General features: G+C 39.5%; 1 protein-coding gene across 2 annotated transcripts in view; it reads left to right on the forward strand.

The window, feature by feature from the left end:
• The window catches only part of LOC101861596 (carbohydrate sulfotransferase 1), a 45226-nt gene extending 36763 nt beyond the window's left edge, over window positions 1–8463 (forward strand). For both annotated transcript variants that reach the window (XM_013084989.2, XM_013084986.2), the window contains exons 2-7: window positions 1442–1566; window positions 2264–2411; window positions 3211–3291; window positions 4713–4857; window positions 5568–5725; window positions 7725–8463. In XM_013084989.2, coding sequence (XP_012940443.1) covers window positions 1464–1566; window positions 2264–2411; window positions 3211–3291; window positions 4713–4857; window positions 5568–5725; window positions 7725–8241 — 1152 coding nt within the window. In that variant the 5' untranslated portion in view covers window positions 1442–1463 and the 3' untranslated portion in view covers window positions 8242–8463. The remainder of the gene's footprint in view (window positions 1–1441; window positions 1567–2263; window positions 2412–3210; window positions 3292–4712; window positions 4858–5567; window positions 5726–7724) is intronic.
• Window positions 8464–9764: the final 1301 nt, after the last annotated feature.

Below are 9764 nucleotides of genomic sequence, written 5' to 3' on the forward strand. Positions count from 1 at the left end.
CCCACCCATTCTTCTGATCTCTACTTCATTTATCTGTGTATGTTACTCTCTTGTAACACCCCTAATCTTCGGATCTAACATGACCTAATTGTGTGGCAAGTTCCATAAAACTCTTAAAGACCCAAAAACTAAACAAAACCATTTTTTTCTGAGATAATTGTAGACCCGAGAACCAGACTATGCCTAGCCCAAAAAGGCAAAATTTGAGTCTGGGACGTAATCGCCCCTGTAGTCGAGGATATCGTGTACATGTACTTACACGTTTATAGAATGACTTTTTGAGGGGTAAGTGTTTTTCGGGGCTCGCAACTGTATGAGGCCTTGAGCACACGGGACACACCAACTATTTTCAGTTGGAAGGAAATATTAAATTTTACCCGGATGGCGGCAGAAGCCTACTCTTATCTCTATATTTGGGTAATAAACAGCATTTCAGCACGTCGAGTTCTTGGTATCTCTTGGTTGATGGTTATTATTTTGTCGGTTACCAGCGTCTGTGGCGCACACAAAAGACATAAGATTGAATTCTCGTGCAGATAGGTCCGTCTGTCTGAGCAAAGATTGTATCCCTCTCAGCTCGGTTTGGGTCTGCCAGGCAGGATCGGAGCAGCCCGCCTTTAAATGATCTATATCATTGAATCAAAAAGAATGTTCTACCTTGGTTGTTCTTGGCAACAGAGAAAACTAGACATGACACCCGAGACCTTTAGTCTTGGATGACACTCTACCGTTAACAGTGTAGCGAGAAAAAAATAACAACCTCTCTCCGCCAACAACAGCAACAACAATAACAAAAACAAAAGCAGCAACAACAACAACAACAACAACAACAACAACAACAACAACAACAACAACAACAACAACAACAACAAACAACAACTGCAGGTGTCCCAAATCAAATATATGAACCGAAGTCCACGTTTTTAAAAATCGTTATTATCCATCCAGCAAAGATTGACAACAGTACTGTCTAGTTTTCAGATGTACAATGTTCTGTGCTGGCGTCTTGTTCTCGGTTATTCAACTTCTGTGCTACAGTGTAGTCCTCCGATGTTCAATGTTTTGTGCTGGAGTCTAGTTCTCAGATGTTCAACTTCTGTACTGGGGTCTAGCTCTAGTTCTCAGATGTCCAGTGTTCCGTTCTAGAGTCCAGTTCTCAGATGTTAATGTTGTGTGTCGTGCTGGAGTCCAATTATCAGATTTCCAATGTTCTGTCTTCTCCAACAGTTTAGTTCTCACATGTCCAATGTTCTATCATCTCCAACAGTCTAGTTCATAGACTTCAATGTTCTGTCTCTAGTTCTCACGTGTCCAATGTTCTGTCTCTAGTTCTCAGACATCAAATGTTCTGTATTCTCCAGCAGTCTAGTTCTCAGATGTCCAATGTTCTGTCATCTCCATGAGTCTAGTTCTCAGATGTCCAATGTTCTATCTTCTCCAGCAGTCTCCTCTGCGGCGTGCTCATGTCTGACCAGGAAGCCCGCGCCGTGTGTCGACATACCCGCGTCCTCTACAGCCTCAAGGCCCTTCTGCTCATGCTGGCTGCTGTTCTCATCTTCGAGCTTTGTACGTACAGTTGGACCTGTGTAAGACGGCCAGATATTGTCGAAGACGGCCACATATTGTCTGAGACGAACATATATTGTCTTAGACTGCCATATATTGTTTGAGATGGCCATGTTATTATCATTATTATCAATATTCTTATAATTATCATTATTATCACCAGTATCAGAAGAGGCAGTTCGTACAGGTGATGGTTTTATACAGGTGATCATTAGAACAGGTCTGAGGGAATTGAGATTGAAGGGTTTAGAAAAAAAAGTGATCTTAGTCATATATATTTTGCTAAACATAGAGTTCTTTGTGTGACTAGGTACGTGTCGGAAGAATACATAACATATCGTTTAAATAAAAATGTATTATTATTGTTGTTGTTGTTGTTGTTGTTGTTGTTGTTGTTGTTGTTGTTGTTCTTTTTCTTCTTCTTCTTCTTCTTCTTCTTCTTCTTCTTCTTCTTCTTCTTCTTCTTTTTTTCTTCTTCTTCTTCTTCTTGCTGTTGTTATTGTTGTGATGATGGTGATGATGATGATAATGGTGGTGATGATGATTATTACCATCATGATCATCATGATCATCATGATCATCATGATCATCATGATCATCATCCTCATCATCATCATCATCATCATCATTCTCAGCCCTTACAGTCTCCACTCTACACGCCCTCTCACAAACCTATTGTTACATCATTCTCACACAGATGCTTCTGTAGCACATCAGTGGCTCCCTCCGAGCTACGAACCAGAGAACGTCCCAGGCAAACTTTTGCCCGCCAAACCTGAAAAGAAGCAAATCCTGCTCATCACATATGGCCGGAGTGGCTCTACATTCACTTCTGCCATCATCAGGTACACAGTATTTACTCACATTAGTGAAGTGTGTCCTGACAAATACATGTAAATGAGTTACTTCTCGCAATCAGCCAATAAAGATTTCGGCCAAAAGTCAACACGGGGTCAGAACAAAATTTGTAGATTAGCTGCCGATATCAGTCCCACTCTCCAATTCCTATTATCGCTACTATATTATTACATAATCTTGACGAGCACACAAAACAGTGACCTCATATAATCACATTTTCCCCAGGTATAGCCACGTTCTTATTCTACTTCCCCGAGCTACCTCTACCTTCTTATGATATTTTTCCAGCTTTCACTAAACATACCTATCACATTTTTCCTATTTTAGCTATTACTACGTTTTAATCACAGTTTCCCAGCTATCACTAAATCATTATCATATTTTCCCTTACAGCTTTCACAACATCCTTATCACATTTTGCCTATTAGCTTTCACATCATTCTAGTCAGTTTCCCAACCATCACTACGTCTGAAGCGTCTAGAGCCATCAGGGAGTAGGCGCTATAGAAATGCTCTTTATTATCATGATCGTAAATATTTTTTACTATCATTATCATTGTCATTATCGTTGTCATTATCATTAGAATTATGAATATCAGTGTCATGATCATTACCATTATCATTATCGTTAACGTTATCATTAACAGTATCATTAACATTATCATTTTCTTTAACATTTTCATTATCAATATCAATATTATTTTTATCATTATCATTAACATTAACATTATTATTACGTTTTTATCCTATTTCCCCCCTCTTTTCTCCCTGCCCCCCCTCCTCCAGCCACCCCAACAGCGTGTTCTACACGGCAGAGCCTCTACATCGCATGCCAGACTCCTACGGTATATACGACAGACCTCTTCCGTGAGTTCCTCTCAGGTGGTGGGGTTGGTGGTGATGATGATGAGGAGGAGGAGGAGGATAAGGCTGGTGTTGACGATGATAAAGATAATGACGTGATGGGAGAGAGCGAGAGAGAGAGAGAGAGAGAGAGAGAGAGCGAGAGAGAGAGAGAGAGAGAGAGAGAGAGAGAGAGAGAGAGAGAGAGAGAGAGAGAGAAGGAGAGGTGTATGTAATTGTAGTTAGATAGATAGATAGATAGATAGATAGATAGATAGATAGATAGATAGACAGATAGATAGATAGATAGATAGATAGATAGATAGATAGATAGATAGAGAGAGAGAGAGAAAGAGAGAAAGAGAGAGGAGAGAGGGGGGCAGAGAGAGGGAGGATCATCATCATCATCATCATCATCATCATCATCATCATCATCATCATCGGGACAAATAAGGGGAGGTGAAGGGTGAGGAAGAAGAAAAGGGTAATGATTATGATAAATTAACTGCTTATAGTATAACACATAATAAACACACACTCACATTCTGGTAATTAATTTAAGAGGCGAGATTTTAACCCTGCCTGTTAGGAACATACCGAACTGAGAGAGATAACAATTTCACCGAACATTGAAACACACTCTGACGTGTTGTGTTGTTTCGCATTCATGGTTTTCAGTTAGCAGCATGGAGGAAAGCGATTAAAGTACAGCGCTCAACTAGCCCGCCTGCTAAAAGATCTAGATTGTGTGGATGGAGGGTAAAAATACTTCACCCTGTCGCAGTATACCGGTATAAGCAACACATTACTGAAACATTTTAATTCGCTTCAAAAGGCAAATAGTAAAGGTCTCTTCTACCCGTATAAGCACCAAATTACTGAAACATTTTAATTAGCTAAGAAAAGGCGAAGAAATGTCTCTTGTAATAATAATAATAATAATAGATAGCATTTGTATAGCGCATATCCCCGCTCAACAGCAGGCTCTATGCGCTTTACACTATATTATTACCCTAGCAGACCATAGAACACTCCGAAACATTCTCAGCTTCCCGGGAAGCATACAGAAGGTGACATTATTTAGAGAGGTGCTTAAGCTTTGCCCTAGCATAAAAATCGCCTTGTAAGAAGAGGGTTGAATATATTAGTAAACTCGCTCCCCCCCCCCTCCCTCTGTAAAATTTACTTTCGGCACCTGTGCGATAAGACTACATCATGGAGGACACGAATACCAGGTGCCCATTGCGGGTCGGTCGCCCGACTCGTGGCCTTAAAACAAACGCGTTTGTTTTTGAGATAACGAGTCGGGCGACCGGTTTGTTGCACGATAACCGCTTTGCGTCCTCAATCTGGCTAACAAACTGACACGACCCGACCCGACCCGATCATGCCATCAATGGGCACCCGATATTACATTAATCAAGCCTTTTCTTCTTTTATTCCAGCGAAAGGACACGACTGAAAGCTCTGGACATGATCCGCGCGTTCCTAGAGTGTGACTTCAGGGCTATCGATCCCCAGACCTACTCATCCATCATGTTCTTGTCCAGCAACTCCACCTACGACTTCAAGAGGTGTATAGAGAATCAGGTAAATGGTGGGGCCTTCTGGTAAACATCGGCACCTCTTGTTCATATTAAATGGGAGAGAGGGAGGGAGGGACAGTTTTCAATTCTAAAAAAATATTTATTTATTGATTGATTTATTTAGTGATTGATTGATTGATTGATTGATTGATTGATTGATTGATTGACTTATTTATTTAATAATAATAGATAATCATAGATAGCATTTGTAAAGCGCAAATGCCCCCTCAACAGCAAGCTCAATGCGCTTCACAATCTGTGCTATTACCCCAGCAGACCTGAGAGCATTCTGAAACAACCACAACTTCCTAGGAAACATACAGTGCAAGCAGCCATTAATAGGCGATAAAACACTAACATACTGCCAAGATTTTTCACTGTCTATGGCCGGGTGCCCATTCTCACCTGGCTCAAGTGAGGAATATTCGAGTAAAGTGCCTTTCCCAAGGACACAACGTCGGGCTCGCGGTTCGAACCCCCGAACCCGCAACCTCACGATTACGAGTCCGGTAGCCTAATTAGTCCACCGACGCCACATTTATTTATTTATTTGTTTCATTTATTTATTTGATAGAATATTTGGTTTCTAACCTCAATAGCTTAGTAATTCAAAACGGCCAAAATGTCAGATACAACCTTAATTGTAATTCTAAGATACCGATTTTTTAAAAAAAAGCTGTCTTTCTTTTTTTGCCCGTCTCTGTTTGCCTGCAGAAGAAAGCTGGCGTGAGCTACGTGGGCTGCTTCCTCCACATGTGGGATCTGTGCACCGCCAGTAACGTGACGTACGTGAAGACAATACGGGTCCGTATGTGGTGGGCCGCCTGGTTCCTGGACCGCATGCCCAACCTCAAGGTTCTTTTCCTTATACGGTGAGTCAATGATGATGATAATTAGCAACAACAACAACAACAACAGCAGCAGCAAAAAAAACAACAACAACAGCAGCAAAAACAACAACAACAACAATAACAATAATTTAAAAAAATAATAATGATAAACATAATAGTCATAATAATGATAATAATAATAATAATAAAATAATAATAATAATAATAATAATAATAATAATAATAATAATAATAATAATAATAATAATAATAATCATCATCATAATAATGATAATCATAATAATGATAATAATGATGATGATGATAATAATAATAATAATAATAATAATAATAATAATAATAATAATAATAATAATAATAATAATAATAATAATAATATATATATATATATAGAGAGAATAATAAGAATAAGAAGAAGAAGAGAGAGAGAGAGAGAAAAGAGAGATGATGATATGATATGATATGATATGATATATATATATATATATATATAAGATATATAGATATATATATATATATATATATATATATATATATATATATATATATAATAATAATAATAATGAACATCATTTGTACGGCGCATATCACCGCTCACCAACAAGCTCTGTGCACTTTACACTATTTATTATTATTACCTTGCAGACCAATGAACACTCAGCAATATTCTCACCTTCCCGGAAAGCAAACAGCGTAAGCAGGAGATTAAGCCCTTAACCCTATCCGTACATCCCGGGGTCATTTTGTACCCCCGGGGTTGTATTCCTCACATTTAGGAATACTTCTAGCACGAAGATCTCTTTGATACTTTCTGTATTTTTCAAAAAATTATTTAGACAGACTGCTACGCAAAGCGTACAAATCGGATAAACGAGTAAATTTCCTCTTTGAAAGTGCTGGCACAGAGATCCCCACGTCGTATGGATTCGATAAATAAAACACAACGTACGGATAGGGTCAACAGACTGACAAGATTTTTCGCTGTGTATAGCTGCTGGCAATCCCATCATAATTGCCTTTCTAACCCTAGGTCAGGGTATAGGCCACGAGCAAACCCTTTCCACCTTTTCCTAATCTGGACTAGCCTCTTGGTGTCGTTCCATGTCTTCCCACTTTTCTGTACATCAATCGATCCCATTTAGCTAGGTACAGGGGACAGATGGTGTGTTGGCAGCGTCTAATATATGGTGGTCGTAGGATGAGTCGATCCCATATAAAACTGGGGAAATGGGACTGATACTTTATTGGCAGCGTTTAAGATAATAATGATCGTAGGATGAGTCGATCCCATATAAATCTGGGGAAATGGGACAGAGTGTGTATTGGCAGCTTCTATAATTTGATCATATTTCTGTTTTTCTGTTTACGTTGAACTCGCTAGCAATGCTATTAGATTATTTAAGGAGTGGAACCTCCGAATTTAACGTCCGTCGACAATAGGACCAATTCAAATGGTTGAGAGCCTCGAAAACTCCACAAAACGCCCCCAGTCTGTCTTGCTTTTGCATTTGCCTTGCACTAAATGACCTCTATTGTGTCAGTTTGCTTCTCATTTCTCTCTATTCAGTACCCCCCTCCCAAAGCTCGCCCTGCTCCTCCTCCCCCCCCCTCTCTCTCTCCATCCCCGCACCGAATGGCTGGAGGACATCTCTCGTAGGCCCTACATATTTAGTAAACAAAATCATTCTGCGGTTTCTGGCGATCCGTGTGATTAGTTAGCTGGTGCTCTGGTGTCGTAAGCTCTTTCTTTTCAATCAAACACCTATTTTTCTTATCTCTCCCCTTTTCCTTAGTTAAGTATGTTACTCTCTTAGAAGACAAACCTGTAATCTTCGACAATTATAATGTGTCCTTAATATGTTACAAGTGTCGTAAAACTTGCTCTAAAATTTACAGGGCTGAATTGTATTTCTCGTCTGTCGAACTTTTCCCCTGTGCTAATCGGTCGTGACCGGTCGTGAACACGTTTATATGCATCTTCTCATTCTCTAAATGAAAACAAACAACTTTCTGCCCTCAGTGACCCCAGAGCCACCCTCTACTCCCAAGCTGCCAACTTCCAGAACTTTGACCCCAACAAGTCCGCAGCTCCAAAGTCCAAAGAGTTTTGTGACGAGGTCCGAGGGGATGTGAGCAGCTTCCAAAACCTCAGCTCGCTCTACCCAGGACGCCTCATGGCGATACGGTACGAAGACGGCGCTGTAGAACCCATGCGGTTTGCCAAAAATATCTACAAATTTCTGGGAAACGAATTCGATCGCGACATGGAAGAATTCGTCACCAGAATAGTGTCTTCGTCCAAATCTGGTAAAAAGTTGGAGGAAAACAGTTACGGGTACGAGAAAAAGAATTCCACAGCCACGATGAATCGATGGCGGAAAAAGGCTGAGTTTAAAACTGTTCAGGCGTTTGACGAGAGCTGCAAAGACCTGTACCCGTTGTTTGGCTATCGTCAAATTGACTCTGACGAACTGTTGAAGTCCGACTCGTCTCTTCTTACTTCCCCGTCATTCCACGGATTCTTTAAGCCTTTGTGATACCGTTTGCTCTCTCAAAATAATGTTACACATCCAATAATACTACTGAAAACCGGTTTTCTTCGTGCACAACTTGAATTCCCGATTTTGACGATTTTCAAAGAAGATTTCAAAAGGTTCGCGAAATATGACATGGGCAAAACGTTGAAGAAAACAGAAAAAAACAACAACAAAAAACAATCAAACTCGGTGAACAATTAAAAAGTAACGTGTTCCAAACGTATGAACAATGTGACGTCAGATTTGAAGCCATGTACGACAAGATTAGTGATTCTCATGTTTCTTTGAGGGACATATATATATATATATATATATATAAGTTCTGTTGTATGTGAATGAGGCAGGTAGTCAGTTGTTGCTACAGAAATTCCAGGACTGTATTGTTTTATTGATGTACACACTGACAATAACATGTCCTGGATTTTTGTACCATGAAAAGGGCAAGCCAGAGACTCAGCTTGCATGAAACCCAGAAGTATTAGCTAAGGCCTTAATGATAGGTGTCCATCTTCCACATTCATTACATTTCTTGTTCATTGTAATGCCACCCCCTCCCATCTCCTTACAAACTATCGCCATTAACATCCACCATTTGAAGTTATGAGCCGACACGTCCGCAGCTACTGAGAGAGTGGTACACAAGTTTTCTCGTTGTATCCACTTCTCTTGTTATCAAAATGTTGGCCTAAATAAAGTTCAAGGTAATTATGTTTTAAAAAAATGATACATCTGAGTGTGTGGAAACAAATATTATCAAAGAAATGTCATTGGAAATGAAACTAGGCTAAGTTTGATTTTAAAGCTTATCGATATACACAATGAAAATAACTGAAAAGCATAATTAAGTAGATCTAGTAGGCTAGTGCTCGTATGACCTCGTGCAGTTACGAGCGCCGTAAAACCTTACTAAAACTAAAAACAACTAACAGAAGGCCTTCATTCTACATAATAATTTTGTACATACTTCAATTCTACATAATACTTTTGTCACGTCTCTGATAAACACACATACTTTCAGACTTCTGTGTGAAATTATCCTACAGTGATGAACACAAAGAACGTTACAGTTTGCAAAGCTTATCGATAAACAAACCGAGTAAAACTTATGCAGTAATCAATATACTCCAGTGACAACAGTAGACTGCCACCGACCAATAGGCTGCTTATCATAACAAACATACTATTTGATAATATTTCATTTCAGTCGTGGCAGCCCGTCGACACGGCTGGGTTTGCCAAGGCTCAGCACATCCATGACTTTAGCAAAGCAAATAAATGCATGAACGTAGGAACATCTTTTTCCTGGTTACTAAATTTAATGTTCGTGACCAACCGCTTCCCGAGTTTCTCAAGTGACCTTGGTGACCTTCGTTTTATTAGAATGACCAATCCAGAGGATATTAAAACTTTACTTGAAAAATTATTCGAAGATCTTATTGGACAACTTTAAACCAAAATTGACATTCTAAGAAGCAAAGTTAAACGTTTAGAAACGCTTTAGGGAAAGTTTCGTTTGTTACACA

This window comes from Aplysia californica, unplaced genomic scaffold (genome assembly GCF_000002075.1).
Source record: "Aplysia californica isolate F4 #8 unplaced genomic scaffold, AplCal3.0 scaffold00333, whole genome shotgun sequence".
NCBI lineage: Eukaryota > Metazoa > Mollusca > Gastropoda > Aplysiida > Aplysiidae > Aplysia > Aplysia californica.